Genomic DNA, 24,345 nt, shown 5'->3' on the forward strand with positions numbered 1-24,345 from the left:
AGCACGTTAGCATGCAGTTCATAATAGAGAAATTCAGAAATACTAATGTAACTTATGACAGACAGAAAGACTTACCAGATCTACCGACTGCTAAACGTTAAAACCTCACCAGTGCTGCTCAAATAGACCGCATTCCAAGACTGATTGAAACAATATGTGTGTGTGTGTGTGTGTGTGTGTGTGTGCGTGCAGGCCATGTAAAGAATGCAGATTCCTGTCTTGCTGCATGTGAACCTCGTCACAGTAAAAATGTGGTACATTAACAGTCTGCTGTTCACTTCTGCTTCACTGCTGTGAGGATAAATACAGAAACATCAGACCGCTGTACTGAGAGGAACTGGCTGTCTGGTTGTCTTTTATTAAACAACTTTGTGCTTTTATCTTTTCTGTTTTTATCTCCTCCCCCTCATGCCAGTTGAAATACAGGTGAAGTTTGTTTGTCTACATAACACAGGGAGGTGCAGTACAACTCCCTAGCAGCCTTCTCCAGACCAGCTGAAGTCAGTGGGTTCGGTTCTTTAGAGCAAAGAGCAAAAAATGTCCATAAAACGACTCCATCCAGCTCTGCAGCGTAATCCAAGTCTTCTGAAATCAAACGGTCGCACAGCGGCTACTACACACTGCAAATAAATACAGTTCTCACTCCTCATTGGAGCTTAATCCTGTTACGTTCACACAGTTGGAGAGTGAGAGCCGCTTTCTAACACCGAACTCACTGAATGAAAATTCAGGTTTTGACTACTGAATTTGAGAGCGGATTCGGTTAGTCCGAGTCATGTGAACCAGAACCGGACTGGACAACCGCTTGTTATGTGACGTTACATAACATTATCACCGTTATTATTATTTTTTTTACCTTTATTTAACCAGATATGTCAGTTGAGAACCAATTCTCATTTACAATGACGACCTGGCCAAGAGGCAGAAACAGAAGGCAAGTCGGTGCAAGACATTAACACATAAATACAGCAAGTACATAACAACATTAGTCAAATTTAAGACATCACAATACCTATATACAGTATATACAACAACAAAAATCTATGTACTATGGACCAGAAGAAGCAAATTCAAAAGCAGGTGCAGTGATCAGAAACTTTCGCTTGTAATGAGTTATTAAAGGAGGGTAACAGAATGAAGGTGTGGAGTTTTAGCATCTTTTGCAACTCATTCCGGTCACTAGGAGCGGCAAACTGGAATGAGTGACGGCCAAAGGAGGTGCGGACTTTAGGAATGACCATAATAATGAATTTGCCAGAACGTAAATTGTGGTTACTAATGGAGATATTGAGTAGTGAGCGGAGGTATGGGTTTTTTTTGCCAGTGATAGTTTTATAAATGAACTGATACCAGTGGATTTGTCACCTGGTATGGAGTGATGGCCAGTTGACTAGAGAATACAGGTCACAGTGATGAGTGTAGGAAGGGGCACCGGTGACAAAGCGGATGGCAGTGTGGCAGATGACGTCCAGTTTATTGAGAAGGTTTTTTGGGGGCAATCCTGTAGATTAAGTCGTCACAATCCAGGATTGGGAGAATGGTCATCTTAACCAGGGTGTGTATTTTGAAAGAGACAGAGGTAATGTTAAGTGTTGTGAGACATTCTCAAATCTTCTATCCAGTCTGTTTCCTCAACATTGTGGTTGTTCCTCCAGTTCTGAGGTCTCAGGCCCAAATGTTGTGGTTAAGTATCAAGACCATGCAGTGGAAAAAGAGAACATGACGCCGCTGTCGGTGGCGGTTTATTAAGATCTTATAAATAAATTGAAGCCTCTGGTTACTGGTGTTACTGGTCTCAAGTAAACTGAAAACAGGCAATGGTAGCCGCCATATTGGTCTGAAGTAAACGTTACTATGGTTACAGACATTCTTTACAACCATTGTGAGATCGGAGGAGTGGAGTGACTCCTGTTACCCTGCAGACAGTCTGGTCATGTTACTCCACTCTGCTCCAGTGTGACCAGACTGATGCAAATTCACTCTCATTCATAAATTTGGTTGTCACTACTGAATTCTGGCAGTGTGTATGAGTGGAAGAGACCGATATTTACATCGTTATTTAGCACAAATCTTCACTACTCAGCTGTAAAAGGGAAGGGAATAGAAAACAGGAAATGGAAGAGAAGGAAGAAGGATGTTTTTATGTATTAATTTGTTTTGTTTTACATGTTTATTTGTCTGCATACTTACCACATATTTATAGTACTTGCTCTCCCACCACTCTTGGCACATTCAACACCTTTGAGCACCTTAGCTTTAGAATACATTTTAAATACCGCCCCATACTGTGTGTCCTGATTTATAGATCCCCCTAAGCTTTGCAACAATTTCATTCAAGGTTTTTCTGACCTGTTACCTTCAATATTCACGTTGATGTTCCCTCAAACAGTTTTTAAACACTACTGAATCCTTCAACTTGGTCCAACATGTCTCAGGTCCCACTTTCATTCATGGTCACACGTTGGACTTGGTTTTTACCTTTGGCTTGGACTTAAATACAACAATACAACCTGAATAACCATAAAGTCCTATTCAACACATTGAATAAGCTTGTTAATCCTGCTCCCTCAGTTTGCCATGCCTCTTCCAATGTTGACTATGAAAACTTGAGCCAGTTTAACCCCATTTCTTTGCAGGACCTCACTGAAACGGTTTCCCACATGAAATCATCATCTAGCTCCCTTGATATTATCCCCACTCCTCTTCTCAAAGAGGCAATATCTGCCATTGGCCCCAGTCTGCTCAATATTGTAAATGGCTCATTGACCTCTGGCTGTGTTCCAGGTTACTCCGGCCTATCCTGAAAAAACCTAACCTTAACCCCTCTCTTATATAACTATCCACCTATTTCCAAGCTGCCATTCATTTTCAAAGTCCTAGAAAAACTCCTAGAAGTGGTGCAACTAAACAACATTTTTGATAAATTTCAATCAGGCTTCCGTCAACACCACTTTACTGAAACTGCACTTATTATGGTCTCAAATGACATTGTAATGCACGATGATGCAGGAGAATGCTCTGTTTCGATGTTACGCGATCTTACTGCTGCATTCAATACCATTGATCACCATATCCTCCTTAATAGGCTCAACAAGTGGGCTCGCATTACTGGAACAGCCCTTGAGTGGTTTTCTTCCTATCTAACAGAACATTCACAATCTCTAGGCGACTGTACCTGCTCCCCATGTGGGGTGCCACAGGGATCAATCTTGGGCCCGATCCTATTCTCCCTTACATGCTCCCTTTAGGTCAGTTAATCCTCCAATTCGAGGGTGTATGTTATCATTGCTATGCGGATGACACCCAGTTATATGTCTCCGTAAACCTCACCGACCTCAGCAGACTAACTATTCTCCAAGAATGCCTAACTACTATTAAGAATTAGATGGCACAAAACCTCCTCCACCTAAACCCAGACAAAACAGAGATCCTCATAATAGGCAATGACCACTTATCAAATGTAATAAAACAATGCATTGGTCCTTGGGCTTCATATGTAAAATCTGCCTCCAAAAATCTTCCAAAAAAATCGGCGCTCAAATTGGACAAACAAATCAACACTGTAGTAAAAGCCATTTCTTTCCGGCTTAGGACCATCTCTAAAATCATATAAAATAAAGTGTCTAAAGTGCCTGTAGTGGTGCTGAGAATTAGTCCTGTGCAATAAATAAACTCCTGTACAAATTCTTTGAACTGAAGCTTGACATGAGTCTCTGGTCCCTCGTCTGTCTCCAGGTTTAAGAGCTTTCAAGCTGATGAAGACATGTAACTACACCACGCTGAAGGACAAGCACCAGCGGCAGCTCCAGGCTCCGATCACCAACCTGTACATCCCCATCCTGTACCTGCTGGCCTTCGGCGTCGGGCTGCCGGCCAACCTGCTGGCTCTGTGGGTCCTGCTGTTCCGGACCAAGAAGCTGCCGTCCACCGTCCTGCTCATCAACCTCACCGCCACCGACTTCATGCTCCTGCTGGTGCTGCCGTTTCGGATCGTGTACCACTTTAAAGGGAACAACTGGGACTTGGGGGAACCGCTTTGTCGCGTCGTCACGGCGATGTTCTACGGGAACATGTACGGGAGCGTGCTGTGCCTGGCGCTGGTGGCTCTGGACCGCTACATCGCCCTGGTTCACCCCTTCGGCGCGAAGACGCTGCGTAGCAAGCGGACGTCGCTGTACATGAGCGCGGCGGTGTGGCTGGTGGTGCTCGCCGCCATGCTGCCGCTGCTGCTGTCCCGGCAGTCCTACCCGCTGGACGAGCCGCGGATCACCACCTGCCACGACGCCCTGCCGGAGGAGGAGCAGGAGAACTACTTCGTGCCGTACTTCGGCAGTCTGTTCATCCTCTTCTTCCTGCTTCCCTTCCTGGTCATCCTGTTCTGCTACGGCGCCGTGCTGCGCACCCTGGTGGCCGCCGGGGACCGTTACAACCACGCGGTGCGAGTCACCGTGTTGGTCCTGCTGGTGTTCATCGTGTGTTTACTGCCCAGCAACATCCTGCTCCTCCTCACCTACTGCGACAGCTGTCTGGACGGAGACGGGGACGGGGACGGGGACGGGGACGGGGACGACCTCTACGTCCCGTACATGGTTAGCTTAGCCGTTAGCACCTTCAACAGCTGCATCGACCCCTTCATCTTCTACTACGTGTCGGACGACTTCAGGGAAAAGGTGAGGAGAGTTCTGTTTTGCGACTACTCCAAGACTCCCTCCTCGTCAGGAAACAACGTGTCGTACTCGTCCTCTTCAGGAAGGTCAAAGGTCACCTTTTTGTCCAAATCCAGTGGGACCAGCGATGGTGACGCAGCGTGAAGGAGGAACACTGAGGCGTCGGCTCCTCAACAGTGTTGGGGGTAATGTACGCATTGCAAAGTAATGAGTTACTGTAATCACATTACTTTCCCCTCTAAAGTAAAGCATCCAGTTTCAGTAAACACATTACAGTTCCTCATCTAACATCGTCGTTCCTTCCTCTTCGACTCTTTATTGGTGTAATATCTGAATATATGAAAGATTCCCCTCGTCTTCTCCTGCCTTCAAGTCAAGTCAGAAATATCAGGATTACAGCAGAGCGACATGAATGAACCAACAAAGTGTAACTATGACTCTGAATTTAATGCTGTAGGCTCTGTCTTTATTAAAAACCTTAAAGACAGATTTAGTGTCTGTCATTTAGATTCTTCTGCTGTAATGTGGCTTAGGTTGACAAGAGTTATTGACACAATGAACACAAGTAAACCTAGCATTATCATTTTAGGGTGTAACGCAAAAGTAATGTAACGAGTAGTGTAACTAATTACGTTTCTTGGGGAGTAGCCTAATAGGTAAAGAAATGCATTACTTTTAAGGAAAGTAATGAATGGGAAGGTTATTGGCATAGATACTCCACTCCATTTTCTGTTCTGGTTCACTTTCTTCTGTTCGTGCGGTCGCTCTGTCTCTGCTGTTCGTCTTCTCTCTAAACACCAACACACTCTTTAACTTGATAAACTCAAGATAAACAAGATAAACTCTTGTTTATCCTGAAATTCCCTGACGTCACGTGTTCAGTGTGCTGTCGCTGGCAAACATCTGGAAACAGAAATGTAATTTAAAAAGTGTAAAAGTGTAAAAGTAAAAAGTGTGGAGTAATTATCCCTCATGGAGACAGAAACCCATTTCCTAATAAGTCTGACCTGCTGTGCATGAAGGATAAACACATGTCTTATGTAATATATATGTGGATAAACTCATGTCAGTAGTTGTATACCTGCTGGGCCAGTAGATGTAAACTTCAGACTCTTCCAGATGTCTGCAGGGATCCTGATGTTAGTCAGATCGGGATGGGGCCTCCTGCTCGGCCTTCCTGACCATCTGAGGGCGGCGCAGACTCCGGACTCTTTTAAGACCGGCCTAAAAACCTTTTTATTCAGAAGGATTTTTCATGTTAACTCTTGTTAGCGATCTTTTTTCTTCGTTTTTATTTCTGTTTTTAACTCTGTAGCACTTTGAGATTCACTGTGAATGAAAAGTGCAGTACAAATAAAATGCATTATTATTATTATTATTAACATACTATAAAGTAAGGAATCTCTGTCTGTATGTGTGTGTGTGTGTGTGTGTGTGTGTGTGTGTGTGTGTCCTTCGCATATCTTGAGAACCGTTCGTCCGATCGACTTCACACTTGGCGGGTGTATTGCTGGGGATCCAAGGACATGCGGTGTCGTGGTGCAATTTGGACACACGACACGTTCAATATTTATAAACTTTGAATAAACAAGCGAACAGCGCTCTGTGCAGCAGTGGGGCGAACGGGCGCTGCACTAGTTATTATTAAATGATAAAGATCCTGGAAATCAACGATAATGAAAAACGGTAAACTGCTGATTGTGTGAAAAGAGAAGGATGTTTCTGTTTAACCCGGTCTGCTGTTACTTGGTGAAGCTGCTTGAATTTAGTTTGAAGGTAATTATTCCTGTTTAGAGAAAATTTAGCTTTTTTTTTTTTTTTTTTCAATATCAAGGTGTAATTCCTTTTCTATTCTGCATTCTTAATCAACAAGATACCATGTATGTTATATAAGCTGTGATATGTTTTAAATGTTCAAATAAAGATCAAATGTAGTGTACGTTTTCTACAAGAAAGACAATGAAGGAATTCAACAACTGAATTCATACTTGCATTTTAAGGAAGATATTATCACCTTGCGTGAAAACGGTCAAATAAACAAAGTGTAGAGGCCCCAAATGTTCCTGTAGCTTATGGTTTGACATGGAAAATGTCAAAGCTGAAACCCAGAGCCAAAACGCAGCAGACAGGAAGGAAAAAGCCTGGAAACAGCAGCTAAACCTCTGGAGCTTGAACTCTCATCTCCACAGCCCAGGACTGAGTTTCCTTCAGGTTTAAACCACAGAACCTGAATGGATAGAACGGTCCTTCCACTGTTGTTCCAGTGTAAGTCGCTTTAAACAGAAGCTAGTCCAACGGTTCACATCAAAATGGCCGCCGCTCCGACCGTGCAGGAACGTTGATTTGAATGGGAATGACCGTTCTATTCATTCAAGTTCTGTGTTTAAACCTCCTTCTTTATGTTATAACTGAATGAAAGTGAAGCAGGACGATGCTCAGCTTCCCCGGAGACACAAAGTGTAAAACCTGAAAGACTCAAATGGATTTAAGAGGTGAATAAAGGGATCGTCTCGTCTGTCTGGTTTACGAGGCGCTGGTCTCATCACTGTCCAAACTGATCCATTTAAAATCAGCTGAAACATCCGGCTCCATCAGACAGACGCTCTCAGGAAAATATAATGATTCATTTAATTTAATTTGGATTAATTCAGTTATGAGCTGGACTTCATCTTTCAATATTATGTAAAATCAGTTGGATCCAGTCTATAGTTCAGACTCAGTAGTCAACCAAGGACTTTAGTTCCTCATTATCCTTTAAAAAGTACCATCAATTGGTTTATAATAATAATAAATTGTATTTGTATAGCACCTTTCATACAGAATTGTAGCCCAAAGTGCTTCACATGATAATAAACCAAAACAGAAAATGAAATAAACCAGTTAAACATAAATACTTAAATGGCAGTAAAATGCTGCAAAATGAAAGAGTAAAACAGGATAAAACAGGTTAAGACTGGAAGAATGAGAAAAACATAAAATCCTTCTTTAACTTTGTCTTAAAAATACCAACAGAGCTCACTGTTGTAAGATCTGGTTTATGTTGTGCTGTCCATCACTAGATTTCAGTTAGAGTAGTTAGTGTCAGTTAGAGTAATTAGTGTCAGTTAGAGTAGTTAGTGTCAGTTAGAGTAGATAGTGTCAGTTAGTTAGTGTCAGTTAGAGTAGATAGTGTCAGTTAGAGTAGATAGTGTCAGTTAGAGTAGTTAGTGTCAGTTAGAGTAGTTAGAGTAGTTAGTGTCAGTTAGAGTAGTTAGTGTCAGTTAGAGTAGATAGTGTCAGTTAGAGTAGTTAGAGTCAGTTAGAGTAGTTAGTGTCAGTTAGAGTAGTTAGAGTCAGTTAGAGTAAGTGTCAGTTAGAGTAGTTAGTGTCAGTTAGTGTCAGTTAGAGTAGATAGTGTCAGTTAGAGTAGATAGTGTCAGTTAGAGTAGTTAGTGTCAGTTAGAGTAGTTAGAGTCAGTTAGAGTAAGTGTCAGTTAGAGTAGTTAGTGTCAGTTAGTGTCAGTTAGAGTAGATAGTGTCAGTTAGAGTAGATAGTGTCAGTTAGAGTAGTTAGAGTCAGTTAGAGTAGTTAGTGTCAGTTAGAGTAGTTAGAGTCAGTTAGAGTAAGTGTCAGTTAGAGTAGTTAGTGTCAGTTAGTGTCAGTTAGAGTAGATAGTGTCAGTTAGAGTAGTTAGTGTCAGTTAGAGTAGATAGTGTCAGTTAGAGTAGTTAGTGTCAGTTAGAGTAGATAGTGTCAGTTAGAGTAGATAGTGTCAGTTAGAGTAGATAGTGTCAGTTAGAGTAGTTAGTGTCAGTTAGAGTAGTTAGTGTCAGTTAGAGTAGATAGTGTCAGTTAGAGTAGTTAGTGTCAGTTAGAGTAGTTAGTGTCAGTTAGAGTAGATCTCACTGTGGATCCAAACCCTTCATGTTCTTCCAGGAAGTCCAGATCCTCCGACACAGAGACCCAGTCTATGTGCTGCGGCTCTGCGTCTGCTTCACTGCTTCTTGGCCGGTGGGATCGTCCAGCAACTCAAAGGTTTTGGGGATAATTTCAGATGAATTACTGCTTTGTTCATGGTTATGTTTTTGGACTCTCACCTGGAGAACTTAGACAGAAGACCAAGAAGTAGGGATGGAGAGTCGACTCCAAAAGAGTTGATTCTCGATTCCATCACGTCGATTCTGAGAATTGATTCTACTAATAAATGGAATTCGTCGACTCCTGCTGCAATCTCAACTCCAAACTCTGGCATCAAAGACCTGTCTATACTAATCTGTGTTCGATTGCCTTGGTCTGATCCATTTCACAACAAGGGGGAGGGAGAAATTCAAGGCTCATTGGTTGGTTGGTTAAAACTTAAATTTTTGTGTTGATGTTCATTTGGAATCGGAATGGATTGGTTAGTGTCAGTCGCCTCCAGGCTGAAAAATTATACTTTATATTATGGGAAATAAAGAAAAGGCAACAGTCAGACAGTGGCTTAAGGGTTTCCCTCATTTTCTAGCAATGGAGAGATTGAAATTTGCCATCAAATTTCTGGAACACATTTCAGAATAATCTCACATATGCAGTGGTGAAATATTAAATCTATATTGTACCATGTCAACAACAGACTGTCTGTTGTATTGTCTGTATTATGAGGGTGGGAATGGGATGGATGTGAGTTGTAAATGCAGGCTGTCCAATCCAAATAAATCTAACTTTGAAAAAACTGCTGTCCATTTCTGAAGTATTGTGTTGGAGGAACAAGATGTCAGCGTGTCGTTCTGCAGACAAACAGCATGTCAGCGTGTTGCAGCGTCTCGCCGCCTGCTGCTGTGTGTGTGTGTGTGTGTGTGTGTGTGTGTGTGTGTGTTTTCAGATAAGACTATCAGAGTCTGCAGGCCGCTGCAGCTCAGCCTGACTGACAGACTGACAGACTGACAGGCAGCAGAGCGTCCGACTCACTTTCAGCTGCAACATAACATGAATGAAGGGAAGTTAAATATTGCTGTCGTTTATCTGATGCAGAGGAAGTGTGTGGAAGTCAGAAAGCTCATTGGCTCTTTGGTAAGATCGTTTTTTTTTTTGGTTGAAATCAAACTTGTACAGCATGCTCAAACTGTAATGATGATGATGACAAAGTTTAACTGATATCATTGGGGGCATTAAACATGTTGTCAGCCAGTGGTGGAAAAGTCCTCAAACCCTTTACTTAAGTAAAAGTATCAATACCATAATGGAAAAATACTTAATTAAAAGTAAAAGTTCTGCATTCAAAAAGTTTATTAAGAAAAAGTATAGAAGTATTAGCAGTAAAATGTACAATGTAGGGGAGGAAAAAGTACAATATTTCCCTCTGAAAAGTAGTGGAGGAAAAGTAGAAAGTCTCACAACATGGAAATACTCAAGTAAAGTATACCAGTACCTCAAACTTGAGTAAATGTACTTAGTTACTTTCCACCTTTGCTAACAGCAGGAACCAGAACAGAAAAGCTTATGGCTGCTGTTTAAACTGTTTCTCTGCTGATGCTCATTAACAGACAGGCAACTGGCTGCAGAGAATTTCTCTCCAGCGTTATTGATTATTGATTTTCCTGATGGGCAGCAGTCTGGGGTTTGATGCCGCTCTTTGCAGATGGCTGACAGATAAACTCGAAACCACAAACGCCCCAGAACAGGATGCTTAACGCCCACAGGAAGTGGCTGACTGACACGTTCTGAGAGGGGAGAGGAAACTTTACGGTCCAGGAGTCCGACCAGCAGCCTCTCCTGTGCTGAACACCAAGTCACAGCCTGCAGAGAGCGAGGAGACGAGAGACGGAGATCCAGGAGAGTCATCATCTGAATCAGCTGGCAGGTCAAAACCACAAATCTGCAAAAAGTCTGTTTAACAGGAACGAAGAGAAGAGTGTGTATTATCTCACATCTCCCAGCTCGTACAGTCTGGTTTCAGCAGGTTTCATCACCTCATGAACTCTCAACACACACGACAGTGGAAACTTTCACTTTAATAATAACAATAATAATACATTTTATTTGTATAGTGCTTTTCTAAATACTCAAAGACGCTTTACATATTACAGGAGATACACAAAACACATAACAGACACACATCAATATCAATGAATAAGACAGAGAATAAAACATTTCAAATAGGCAGAAAGACAAGAAAGTTAAAATTAAAAGCAGTTTTAGAAAGATTTGTTTTAAGGGATTTTTTGAATGTAAGGAATAAAGAAAAACAACAAAATTGCAGTTATCTGTTTTTATAACTCTTTGTGAACAAAGAAGAATTATCTGTTCATATTTCTACAGCATTTGGACATTAGTGGGATTATCACTGACTGTGCAGACTGTGATAAAATAAGTATTTTCTGCCATCTAGTGGCAGCAGGACTTTACTGCACCGGGGTTTTTACTGTCAGCTCAGGCAGTTTCAGGAGTCCAGCGCTGTTTGAACCTGCAGATCCCACACTCCGACCTGCTGTCACGTCAGCTTCTCTTCGCTTCAAAAGTGTATTTTTAGAATATGTGATGAGATTAAGTTCACATCTAAACATTTGTGAATAGTTATTGTTTCAGTTTCCTCCTGAAACTCCACGGGGCAGCTTAAAGAAGAAACAAAAACCCTTCATACAGAAGCAGCTGCATCAAACCACTGTGTTAAAGAGACTGTGGTGTCTACAGGTACTAACACCTCTCCCTCCTCCACCTCCTGTACCTCCTCCACCTCCTGTACCTCCTGTACCTCCTCCACCTCCTGTACCTCCTGTACCTCCTCCCCCTCCTCCACCTCCTGTACCTCCTCTACCTCCTTCACCTCCTGTACCTCCTCCCCCTCCTCCACCTCCTGTACCTCCTCTACCTCCTTTACCTCCTCCACCTCCTCCACCTCCTGTACCTCCTCCCCCTCCTCCACCTCCTGTACCTCCTGTACCTCCTCCACCTCCTCTACCTCCTCCACCTCCTGTACCTCCTCCCCCTCCTCCACCTCCTGTACCTCCTCTACCTCCTCCACCTCCTGTACCTCCTGTACCTCCTCCACCTCCTCTACCTCCTCCACCTCCTGTACCTCCTCCCCCTCCTCCACCTCCTGTACCTCCTCTACCTCCTCCACCTCCTGTACCTCCTCCACCTCCTGTACCTCCTCTCCCTCCTCCACCTCCTCTACCTCCTCCACCTCCTGTACCTCCTCTCCCTCCTCCACCTCCTCCCCCTCCTCCACCTCCTGTACCTCCTCTACCTCCTGTACCTCCTCCACCTCCTGTACCTCCTCCACCTCCTGTACCTCCTCTCCCTCCTCCACCTCCTCCCCCTCCTCCACCTCCTCTACCTCCTCCCCCTCCTCCACCTCCTGTACCTCCTCTCCCTCCTCCACCTCCTGTACCTCCTCCCCCTCCTCCACCTCCTGTACCTCCTCCACCTCCTGTACCTCCTCCCCCTCCTGTACCTCCTCTACCTCCTCCACCTCCTGTACCTCCTCCCCCTCCTCCACCTCCTGTACCTCCTCTACCTCCTTTACCTCCTCCACCTCCTGTACCTCTTCCACCTCCTGTACCTCCTCCCCCTCCTCTACCTCCTCCCCCTCCTGTACCTCCTCCACCTCCTGTACCTCCTGTACCTCCTCCACCTCCTCCCCCTCCTGTACCTCCTCCACCTCCTGTACCTCCTCCACCTCCTCCCCCTCCTCCACCTCCTCCACCTCCTGTACCTCCTCCCCCTCCTGTACCTCCTCCACCTCCTGTACCTCCTCTTCCTCCTCCACCTCCTCCACCTCCTCCCCCTCCTGTACCTCCTCTTCCTCCTCTACCTCCTCCACCTCCTCCACCTCCTGTACCTCCTGTACCTCCTGTACCTCCTCCACCTCCTCCACCTCCTGTACCTCCTCTCCCTCCTCTCCCTCCTTCACCTCCTCTCCCTCCTCTCCCTCCTCTCCCTCCTCCACCTCCTCCACCTCCTGTACCTCCTGTACCTCCTCCACCTCCTCTCCCTCCTCCACCTCCTCTTCCTCCTCTACCTCCTCCACCTCCTGTACCTCCTGTACCTCCTCCACCTCCTGTACCTCCTCTCCCTCCTCTCCCTCCTTCACCTCCTCTCCCTCCTGTACCTCCTCTCCCTCCTCTCCCTCCTCCACCTCCTCCACCTCCTGTACCTCCTGTACCTCCTCCACCTCCTCCACCTCCTCCACCTCCTCTACCTCCTGTACCTCCTGTACCTCCTCCACCTCCTCCCCCTCCTGTACCTCCTCCACCTCCTGTACCTCCTGTACCTCCTCCACCTCCTGTACCTCCTGTACCTCCTCCACCTCCTCCACCTCCTCCACCTCCTCTACCTCCTGTACCTCCTGTACCTCCTCCACCTCCTCCCCCTCCTGTACCTCCTCCACCTCCTGTACCTCCTCCACCTCCTGTACCTCCTCTTCCTCCTCCACCTCCTCCACCTCCTCCCCCTCCTGTACCTCCTCTTCCTCCTCCACCTCCTCCACCTCCTGTACCTCCTGTACCTCCTGTACCTCCTCCACCTCCTCCACCTCCTGTACCTCCCCCTCCTCTCCCTCCTTCACCTCCTCTCCCTCCTGTACCTCCTCCCCCTCCTCCCCCTCCTCCACCTCCTCCACCTCCTCCACCTCCTCTGTAACCTCTCAGACTGACCCATGGATCCCCAGGCAGCGCTGCAGGCTGACGGTGAGAAAAACATCAGAGCAGCTGATCTCTCTTGGTGGAGAGATCAGTCTACATGTTGGTTTTCTGGTTTTTGAAACTTGCTGTCCAGCTCTTCCCTGTGTGTAACTATTCTAAATCTGCGTTGTGTTGAATGAAGAGCTCGACACTTGCTTCTATTTCTGCAATGACACTTTTATTGTCTGGATAAGAACGGGATAACACCGGTCAGTCATGTTGTTGATGGCTTTGAAGGTGGTGAGTAGTATTTTAAAATGTATCCTGTATTTGATCGGGAGCCAGTGGAGGTCATGGAGGATAGGGGTGATGTGGCGGGTGGAGGTGAGCATGCGGGCAGCAGAGTTTATTGAGGATATTGTTTGATGAACCATATAAGATGCTTTTAACATGTTGGATTTGAATCACTACCTTCTTAGATTTGATTTAAACATGTTCACATTGCTAACTTATCCATATAGTGAGTGAATATAAACCCAATATATGTGCCGAGTGCCACAACCTACCTGGGGCGTCTCAAAATGAATCTTACTTCAATCACAACCAAGCTCTGTTCCATGAGCTCTGCACCAGTCTCCTCCCTCCTGGTGCCGGAGGTCCAGCAGTCTGCAGGTTCTAATTTCCAACCAACCAACTACAGCAGCTGAATCCACTAACTGGTGAACTGGTGAACTGAGCGGCTGCAGTGGCTGGTTGGAATGAAAACCTGCATGCTGCTGCAGGATCCTGCTCTCAAGTTAATCTTTGCCTCAGTTTGGTGTAACGCATCACTTCAGACCAGGAAGAGTTAACTCTAGAAACTGTGTGCTGTAATGCTTTAGTAAAGGTGAAGAGAGAGGAACTTCAGAATAGGGAACCTGTATGATGAAGTGTCAAACTGTGTGCATTAACCATGATCAGGACTTCACTTCAGAATGGGGAACATAATCTGAGTTAGACTTTATTTAGAGTTATTGAGGCTTTACTGACGCCTCTAGTTTTGTGTGTTAGTTCATATGAATAGAAGTTATTTAGAAAGACTAACTGTGTGGTTAATGGGCTGTACTGTAGAATAGAGGAAGAAGAACTAATAAGTGGTTTATAATGACTGATAATATTCTACTAGTATGAATGGTGAATATGTGTGAATATGTGCTCCTCAGTATAAAGTGTTACTGTGCAGATCTGACTCTCTGACTCTCTGACCCTCTGACCCTCTGTCCCTCTGACCCTCTGTCCCTCTGACCCTCTGACCCTCTGACCCTCTGACTCTGACCCTCTGACCCTCTGACCCTCTGTCCCTCTGACCCTCTGACCCTCTGACCCTCTGACTCTGACCCTCTGACCCTCTGACCCTCTGACTCTGTCTCTCTGACCCTCTGTCCCTCTGTCCCTCTGACCCTCTGACCCTCTGACTCTGTCTCTCTGACCCTCTGACCCTCTGACCCTCTGACCCTCTGACCCTCTGACCCTCTGACCTTCTGTCCCGCTGCAGGACCACCTGCTGTGTTGGCTGTAGCTCTGCTGACCCTCTTGGCTGCGCTGGCTGCTGCGGTGTGGCTGTGGTCCGGCCAGAGGGGGCGGAGCCAAGATGCTGACGGACAGCTGCCGGTCTTCAAGGTGCCGCAAAGCCCCTCCCCCAGGACGCTGAGACGCACGGTAACGAGCTTTCATTCAGTCTGTGAGCGGAGCTGGACCAAGTAGTATTTCGAAATACTTTTTTAACGGTTTGTTTTAACCTGCGGAGGTGCCAGGTAGGTGGGGTTTGTACAGGTAGGTGGAGTTTGTACAGGTGGGTGGGGTTTTAAAGACAGTTTAGACAATAACAGGAAAGTATCTCAAACTCAGTCTAGCATATCTTTCTGTGATTAGAACCAACTGGCAACATCTGAACTGTTCTGATGAGGTAAACCCCGCCCACCTGGTGCTCCATGCAGATTAAAACAAACACTATGAATTACTTTCAGTTACTATTTGACCGAGGTCTGTCTGACTGTCTGTCTCTCTGTCTGTTATAATGGACTGAATCCCTTCAGTGACGGCAGAGTGAAGCTTTGTATTTTTCCATTTACTTTTCAGCCAATCAGAGAGCCAAAAGTCAAGGAGGAAGAGGAGAAGGAGGAGAAGGAAGAAGAGGAGGAGGAAGAGGAGACAGATGTGACTGATGTTAGTTAGATCTGGACACATCAGAGCGTTATCTGAAACTCTTGGAGCTTGCTCAGTTTTCTTATTTCATGTTGTGTATTTGATCCAATGAAGGATTCTGTTGCATCTGTGTTGTTGTTTTTTTAAACTTTAATAATACCTGATTAGTTTTTGATGCAGAAATTTCATGGAATCATTTTGCTGTTATGTTCCACAGCGGCCTTTCAATCCCACAGTTAAAGCCAGTATTGATTACCAATGAACATTTCCTCTTCACCTTGAAATGTAGTCTTATTTTAACACACAAACTAGACGTGTTTGAACACTTAAATGCTGTAAATATCAGCTTGGTAGGTGTATTCTGATTTATATAAATGTACCCATATATTTCTGAAATAAAGTTGAAAGCTATAGAGCTGATATAAAGTGCTTGTGGTCATTTCTTTCTAAAAGCTCGTTGTGTAGCAGCAGGTCGGCGTTCCCACACACAAAAAACAGACGTATTTTTGTTTATATTTCACACTTGGTTGTAAATTCAGAAAGGGGAAGTTTGCCCATTTTTTTTAGGAACTACACTAACCACAGCACAATCTGTTCTGTTACTGCAACACATTTAGCTGTGTGTGTGTGTGTGTGTGTGTGTGTGTGTGTGGTGTTGCAGTTTGTTGCTATGAACATCCTGTATTATCTGTTATTGTGTTATAGTTACTGCTGTTGATGAATATTATATTGTTAAGATCAAGATACATGAAAAGTCAATATGCTGCTGCTGGGAAAGACCACACACACACACACACACACACACACACACACACAGCTGTAATCTTTGTCCTGTGCCAAGTTGCCAGGAAAGGTGACTGACATCAACCATCGCTCACATGCAGCCTGCAGCTGATCCAGTTCACCACAGCATTACATCACAGTACAGTACATTACAGTACATTATAGTATATTATAGTATATTACAGTACAGTACATTACAGTACATTATAGTATATTATAGTATATTACAGTACAGTACATTACAGTACATTATAGTATATTATAGTATATTACAGTACAGTACATTACAGTACATTATAGTATATTATAGTATATTACAGTACAGTACATTACAGTACATTATAGTATATTATAGTATATTACAGTACAGTACATTACAGTACATTATAGTACATTATAGCACATTATAGTATATTACAGCACATTATAGTATATTACAGTACAGTACATTACAGTACATTATAGTACATTATAGTATATTACAGCACATTATAGTATATTACAGTACAGTACATTAGATTTCATTACATTACAGATTATATTATATTATATTAGATCAGATCAAATCATATCATATCATATCATATCATATCATATCATATTATATCATATATATCTTGTCAGATTAGGTTAGATTAGATAAAACAGGTAATATGGGCGGAGATGACCTTCTGGCCACGTTGAGTTTCCAAGGTGGAACTGATTCCACACTCGATTTGATGATTTGCAGCAGTGTGAACTGTGTTTACTTTTTGTATTGTTGAGGAAATGAACCTCAAAGTCTTATTGTTGCATATGGAGAACAGCGTTAGACTAGATAGCACTAGTCTGTCTGAGCAGGCTGAGCTGAATGTATGGGAAAGTGTAATAGTTTTATACAAAGAGACAAATGGGTGGAAACAAAGGTGGAGACAGAATGTGAGGATGAGAGAGGAACGGGTCTGAACCAGTTTGGGGGATCTTGGGATAACAGTGGAGTGACGAAGGAACATCACACTCCTCACATCTACTTTAGTTTGGTGGGAAAAGGTGCTGAAGAGAAACTAAGATCAGTATGCACATCAGCCAATATTCTTCTACAGTATCTGAGAGAAATGCATTATGGGAGTGAGTATTAGGGAATATTTTCCTCGCTGCTGCTCAGAAAACCTTCTGCCACCCAAACAGCATTAAAACAGCATGATGTGAAATATAAAGAGGTTCTGGCTCTTGGTAGCAGAACAGGCTGATGTTCAACTTGATGTCAACAAAACGTCTGTTGAGTTTCCGTCCTTCATTTGAATTCAAAGCCCAACTCTCCTCACATGAGGAATGCAGCGCTGAGCGCCTCGTGGGTTCGTTCAGATCCGTTCTTCATGTTGAAACACATTTTGTCAGTAAAAACTGCCGGCCTCCCTTCATATCCTTCTCTTTCAGGTTGAAGACTTAACAGAGAGCATGATGACTTCATCACACAAAAATAAACACTGCAATTACATGATGAGGAGATTTTTTTATTTTTACGCAATTCCTGCATCTACTACTCACAAACACTAAGGCCTGTGGCAAATTTAGCTTCCACAGACTGTATGTTTGTACACATTTGAAAACGAAAGTGTTTTCCTTCCAGTAAAGGTGATTTATTGCAATACTGGACTGTTTACTCTGTTGTAAGAGTGAAGACAGAAAGGGCGTGGCAAGCTGCCAGCTTACAGGAAATGTGCTCACCAGCTTCTATAAATCCTCATGAAGCCTCAGGAAGCCTCAGGAAGCCTCAGGAAGCCTCAGGAAGCCTCAGTGTGGAAAGCAGAAACCTGATCAGCTTCTCACAGATCCAACCTGCAGATTCACCATGAAAACTGGACTGGTTCTGCTGGCAGCGCTGCTGGGTACGAACTGCTGCTTATTTACATCACTAGTTATGTTGATGATTTACTTTTATTGCTATATTTTGTGTCTGATCGTTTTGCATAAGGCTTTTTTAAACCATACCATAATGTTACCATAAACCTTACCATAATGATTTATCTGCTGTTTCAGCGCTGATTTGTCTGCTCAAATTGAATTAATAAATTAAAACTACTAATTACTACTACTTTATTGTATTATCTGCCATTCTGATTCAAAATAGGACTACACTATATCATGATAATAATGAACTTCATTTGCATAACACTTTTTAAAGCAGTTTACAAAGTGCTTCAATCAATCAATCAAATAAAATCAAACCTCAAACACATAAAATAAATTAAAACAAGCAAAACAGCTGTAAAACATTAGAACAGCTGGTGACCGTCTGCCGCTCTGCTGTCTAGCTGTGTGTGATGGTAAAGTATATAAAGTGTGTGTGATGGTAAAGTATATAAAGTGTGTGTGATGGTAAAGTATATAAAGTGTGTGTGATGGTAAAGTATATAAAGTGTGTGTGATGGTAAAGTATATGCAGTGTGTGTGATGGTAAAGTATATAAAGTGTGTGTGATGGTAAAGTATATGCAGTGTGTGTGATGGTAAAGTATATGCAGTGTGTGTGATGGTAAAGTATATAAAGTGTGTGTGATGGTAAAGTATATAAAGTGTGTGTGATGGTAAAGTATATAAAGTGTGTGTGATGGTAAAGTATATGCAGTGTGTGTGATGGTAAAGTATATAAAGTGTGTGTGATGGTAAAGTATATAAAGTGTGTGTGATGGTAAAGTATATAAAGTGTGTGTGATGGTAAAGTATATGCAGTGTGTGTGATGGTAAAGTATATAAAGTGTGTGTGATGGTAAAGTATATGCAGTGTGTGTGATGGTAAAGTATATGCAGTGTGTGTGATGGTAAAGTATATAAAGTGTGTGTGATGGTAAAGTATATAAAGTGTGTGTGATGGTAAAGTATATAAAGTGTGTGTGATGGTAAAGTATATGCAGTGTGTGTGATGGTAAAGTATATAAAGTGTGTGTGATGGTAAAGTATATAAAGTGTGTGTGATGGTAAAGTATATAAAGTGTGTGTGATGGTGAAGTATATAAAGTGTGTGTGATGGTAAAGTATATGCAGTGTGTGTGATGGTAAAGTATATAAAGTGTGTGTGATGGTAAAGTATATGCAGTGTGTTAGTGTGAATGTGTGCTGTCTCTCCAGCTGTGCTCAGTGTGTGTGACGGTGTTCGGTTCGGTCCGCTCTGCAGTGGAAACCCGACCAACCAGAGGAGAACAAGAGACAGCTGGGGGGAAGGACGCTACGGAGCCAGACGGTAACGCAACACAACACAACGCAACGCAACGCAACACAACACAACACAACACAACACAACACAACACAACACAACACAACACAACGCAACACAACACAACACAACACAACACAACACAACACAACACAACACAACACAACACAACGCAATGCAACACAATACAATACATCACGATGCAACGCAATGCAACACCACAACACAACACCGCAACAACAATGCAACACCACACAATGCAACACAATACATCAAAATGCAACACCGCAACAACAATGCAACACAACACTGCAACACAACACAACTTGACACAATGCAACACAGCAGCTAAAAACAGCCGGCCCTTTTATAAGTTAGGCTGTGCTGTTATTTACAGTTTTTTACGATCGCTTTTCAATACTTATAATACTTTTTCTAAACTCTTCACACACCAACTCACCTACAACACACAGTTGGCAAAACAGTTAATTTTATGCTCAAAATCACATATTGTAAACTAAACACCAACACTAATTTTCAAAATGCAAGAATACTTTGTCAAAATACACTCACTCTACCAAAACACTGCAAACATGTCTCAAAATCAAATAATTCTTTCAAAACACTAGCACATGTTTTCTTCCAACAGGAACATTTAGTCAATCACAGCACAATGACATACAAAATACTAACAGCAGATGGTATTACAGAAAATGCATTACTTTACATGTGTCAGTTCTACCCTTATACAATAGACAGTATATTGATAGTCAATTGTTTTTCGCACTGCAGTTTCTTTTGAAGTCACTCTACATTTTTCTTTTGTTGAGTGTAGTAAATGTTTTGCAAACATTCTATATCAGAAGTGAATGACTCATCTTTACTTTATAGAATGTACACTATATGAAAAAGGAATAAGTGACAGAATTGCTGCAGTAAAGGCTTTATTTGCAATAGGAAATTACTGCAAGAGATCAACAAAAATCTGCAGTATAGCTGCTGGTTACAGTGGTGTAAAAATAAAATATACAAACAGAAAAAGGCACAGAAGAAAAAAAAAGAAAAATACACAGTCCTTTTCTAATCTACCCGGACATGTTCTCGTCCACATCACTCCTTATATTTTCTCTGGCTATGCACCTTGGGAAGTATCTTTTGGCGTGCCTTATCCACCCCTGGCAGTGTTCAGCTGTGATTGGTCTATTTGCATAACTTCAATCAGCTGTTTCTCACTAGCAATAAAAAAAAAATATAGGACATATATTTGTGTTTCAATGTACAATGTGAACTGCTGTTCACTTCAAATTTAGCCTATAAGTTAGGTTTAGAACATGAGGTTATCTGTTCTGACATACAGTGTGAAAGCATTTGTAAATTTGGCAGTAAAAATCCATAGTTTTGGTCTTGGTTAAGCTTGTGTGTAAAAGAAATTCAAGAGTTTTTAAAATGTGTTCACTGAATGCATTTTGTGTCAAAGGAACAAGAAATGTGTTAATGGTATGGCCCGCAACAGACCGATGTTGTGCTAACTGTGTTAAGAGTTATGAAAATGTGACTACAGAACTGATAAAAGGTTGCTAGCAATCGTAAAAAACTGTAATGTGCTCTGTGTGTGTGTATTAATGTCCGGATGGATTTATCGTCTGCCTGCATGATGTTTGTATTCTTGTTGTATTCTTATATGTATTTATTTTTACTGTTTCTTTTCTGTCTGTGAAGCACTTTGTAACTGTGTGGTTACAAAAGTAATAAATAAAATAAAAGAAATAAAGTTTTACTTACTTACCTACAACACTGTTGTCAACACCCAGCAGGCTGACACAGCATGTGTTCCTTGACTTGGTAAGCTAGTTTGTTGAGGGTCTGTAAGATAAGATAAGATAAGATAAGATATGATAAGATAAGATAAGATATCACTTTATTAATCCCCTTGGAGAAATTCGGGAATTGTATTGGGAACTGTATCAAGGGTCTGTACTGCAGTATGAATACACCACCTGATCTACATGCTCCATGCATGAAAAGAGAGAAATAGTTTGTTCCCAGCACGAAACAAAGGAGACACAACTATAAACTGGAAGTTGTGCCACATTGAAGTAGCTCAGTGGGTGTTGTTTGCCTTTAATACCAGTAAAGTTTTTCTTATTTAAGAATGACCAAAGCCTTTCCCTAACCTTAACCAAGTTGTTTCAGCTGCCTGAAGGAACGGGATTTCACTATACTGTCAATTAAATAAACTATTAAATTATGATGCAACTTGAATAAGCTTCACTTCCTAGATGGCCAACAATACAAGCAACCAATAGTAAGGAGGTCAAAGGTCAGGGCCTGAGTGCAGTTACATTCTCCCTGTGACAATAGGATCATGTAAGAGCGAGAGCTAGGAAAAGAAATGTATTACAAAAGGACTGTGTTTTTTACAATTGGTTACAAGCCTGTCTCAATGCTAGACTCACTTTTTCAAAACTCTTCACACTGTCAGCACAACAGAAGTCTCTGCGGACCAAACTGTGACGACTCTTGCCTTGCTTTAACACAAAATGCATCGGTTTAACACAAAATGCATTCAGTGACCACAGCTTTCAAAATTCTTGAATTCTTTTCTCACTCAAAGTCGACCAGCAGCAGAACCATGTGTATCTACAGCCCATTTTGCAAATGCTTACATACTCTTTTCAAAACAAGGTGGTGTCTGATTTTAAATACCTTGGAATCATTTTAGATTCGAATCTGTCATTTACAAAAGCATATTACGTAAAAAGGTGACCAGTACTATCAAATTCAACCTGGCTAACTTTAGGCATATAAGACCATGCAACAAAATATATATATATACACACAACAAAAAACTAGAGAGCACAAAATTATTTACTACATCAAAGATTGCCATAAAATGACGCATCTACTGTAATGCTATCTGTTGTTAGTGTTTTTTAGGTAATTGTGTTATGAGTGACAAAGTGTTGCTGTTGGAGAAAACTAGTGCTGCTGTTTTGGTGGAATTATTTGATTTTGACAGAAGTATGCAGTGTTTTGGTAGTTTTGGTGCATTTTGGGTGTGAAATGAACTGTTGTGCCAAGCTGCGTGTTGGTACAGACAACAGTGTGAAGAGGTTTGAAAAAGTGGACTCAGTATGTAACCAACTGTAAAAAACTACCAGCTGGAGAGATAGAAGGCACAACTGACGTGTTGGAGTGTGTTGTGACTGGCTGAATCTGCTCTTTCTCAGGGGAAGCCGGCTGCACAAAGGTCTGGATATAGTGTGCAGCGATGGAGCGACTGTCTACGCTCCGTTTGACGTGACGCTCAACGGCAAGGTCATCGTTTACACCGACCCCAAAAAGGCAGCCATTAACAACGGCATCAACCTCAGCGGAGAAGGTCGGCTCGTCTCAAATGTCTTTACAGAACATCTGAAACCAAATCGATCCGTTCCTTCAGTCAGCTTCAGATCCTAACACTCATTTCACCAATCAAACCCAGAACAAGGAACTGTTACTGGAGTCACTTTAATCACCAAGTCTAGTAAATATCCAGGAATTAGTCTGGTGACAAAAGACCAACAGACAGCAGACCATAAGCAATAATGATGAGGTGTGCAGGTATTGAAAAGTACGAGTTAAAGGAATAGTTCACCCAAAAATTAAATAATCTCCTCCCCCTCATGTCAAACTTTGTTTGTCCACGTAACACACAGCGAGTAGCTAGCAGCTCCATGTCACCAAAACACCTGAAGTGAACAGGAACTTGACCAGCAGCAGAATTGTTCAGTGTTCTGAAGCCAAACCACTGCACTGTTCCTTTAAAAACACCACACAGCCATTTTCTCTGTAATTGGCTAATAACTGATCGATCGGGTCACTAATTGTATTGATCCTGTCCTGCAGGTCTGTGTTTCAAGCTGTTCTATGTGAAGCCGGACCGGACCTCGGGCGTGGTGAGGAAGGGTCAGAGGCTCGGCACCATGCTGCCCATGCAGAGCGTTTACCCAGGAATCACCTCGCATGTTCACGTCCAGATGTGCGACAAGTCTGATCCCACACGCTACTTCTGATGGACTCACCGATGACCTGATGGACTCACCGATGACCTGATGGACTCACCGATGACCTGATGGACTCACCCTGTCTTTATATTATGTGTTTTAATGTGTCCGCTAATTGCATCATAGTGATCTTCGGCAAATCTACTCTTGAAGTTCATGCATTCATTTGCTAAAGTCTAGATTAACACTCCATGCTGTATTCTTTCTGCGGCTCAGAAGCACCAGGCTTTGAATAACCAATAAAATGTAGAACAGAGTTTTGTTGTGTTTATTAAACTGAGATAAAACTGGGAATATATCTACACATTACAAGTTCATTTCTAAATGAAATGTCCACCATATGAAGAAAATCATAGTCTGGTTTTAGAAAATACAGATATTTTTTAAACTCTCAGAAATTGAGGTTTCTGAAAATGGACATATAGCACTTGAACAAACCAAATACTATAGAGTTCTCCAATAAATTGCTGCCTGATGTGACATTAATCACACAGCAGTAGAAATGCATCAGTGGTTTTACTTTCCAGGTGATCAACTTATTTATGAGACTGAATGTTGTTGAAATATAAAATATTGACAAACCATGTTTGTTAACTGTTTGCTAAACTGTGTTTCCAAGGGTTTGCAATAAAAGTTGCAGAATTACAGAGTTGACCCAGTAAAGCAAAATCAGAACGTAACAGTCCAAATGTTGAGCAACAGACAGACTCCACTGCCAAAATACTGTGTGAAGCAGAACTGACAAGGATCAAACAGCACATTGTGCTGATATAAGAGAGGAGCGAAGACAGACTGGATTAGATCACAACCAACAAACAGGATCTACTGAACCAACAGGATCTACTGAACCAACAGGATCTACTGAAGCAACAGGATCAACTGAAGCAACAGGA

At 42.5% G+C, this 24,345-nt stretch overlaps 3 protein-coding genes and 1 long non-coding RNA gene across 10 annotated transcripts in view; 3 read left to right on the top strand and 1 right to left on the bottom strand.

The window, feature by feature from the left end:
- Window positions 1-6,606, top strand: part of LOC139919080 (proteinase-activated receptor 4) — a 7,335-nt gene extending 729 nt beyond the window's left edge. The window contains exon 2 of the mRNA XM_071908671.2: window positions 3,736-6,606. Within this exon, the coding sequence (XP_071764772.2) occupies window positions 3,736-4,811 (1,076 nt within the window). The 3' untranslated portion in view covers window positions 4,812-6,606. The remainder of the gene's footprint in view (window positions 1-3,735) is intronic.
- Window positions 1-24,345, bottom strand: part of rnf4 (ring finger protein 4) — a 132,237-nt gene that overhangs the window by 89,689 nt on the left and 18,203 nt on the right. The window lies entirely within an intron of this gene.
- LOC139919081 (uncharacterized) lies at window positions 9,549-15,832 on the top strand. 7 transcript variants are annotated; one of them, XR_013507258.1, is made up of 5 exons: window positions 9,549-9,696; window positions 10,235-10,486; window positions 13,275-13,313; window positions 14,782-14,945; window positions 15,366-15,832. It is a non-coding gene; the product is annotated as an uncharacterized LOC139919081 (long non-coding RNA). The 7 variants fall into 7 exon arrangements; XR_013507257.1 differs by having other exon boundaries at window positions 10,238-10,486; XR_013507261.1 differs by having other exon boundaries at window positions 10,238-10,482.
- LOC139924831 (leukocyte cell-derived chemotaxin-2-like) lies at window positions 17,967-23,683 on the top strand. Its single transcript, XM_078289195.1, has 4 exons — window positions 17,967-18,082; window positions 19,322-19,433; window positions 22,637-22,788; window positions 23,295-23,683. Exons 1-4 carry the CDS (start codon window positions 18,046-18,048, stop codon window positions 23,459-23,461), a joined length of 468 nt encoding a protein of 155 aa, XP_078145321.1. The 5' UTR covers window positions 17,967-18,045; the 3' UTR covers window positions 23,462-23,683.

Source organism: Centroberyx gerrardi, chromosome 16, assembly GCF_048128805.1.
Source record: "Centroberyx gerrardi isolate f3 chromosome 16, fCenGer3.hap1.cur.20231027, whole genome shotgun sequence".
NCBI classification, from domain to species: domain Eukaryota; kingdom Metazoa; phylum Chordata; class Actinopteri; order Beryciformes; family Berycidae; genus Centroberyx; species Centroberyx gerrardi.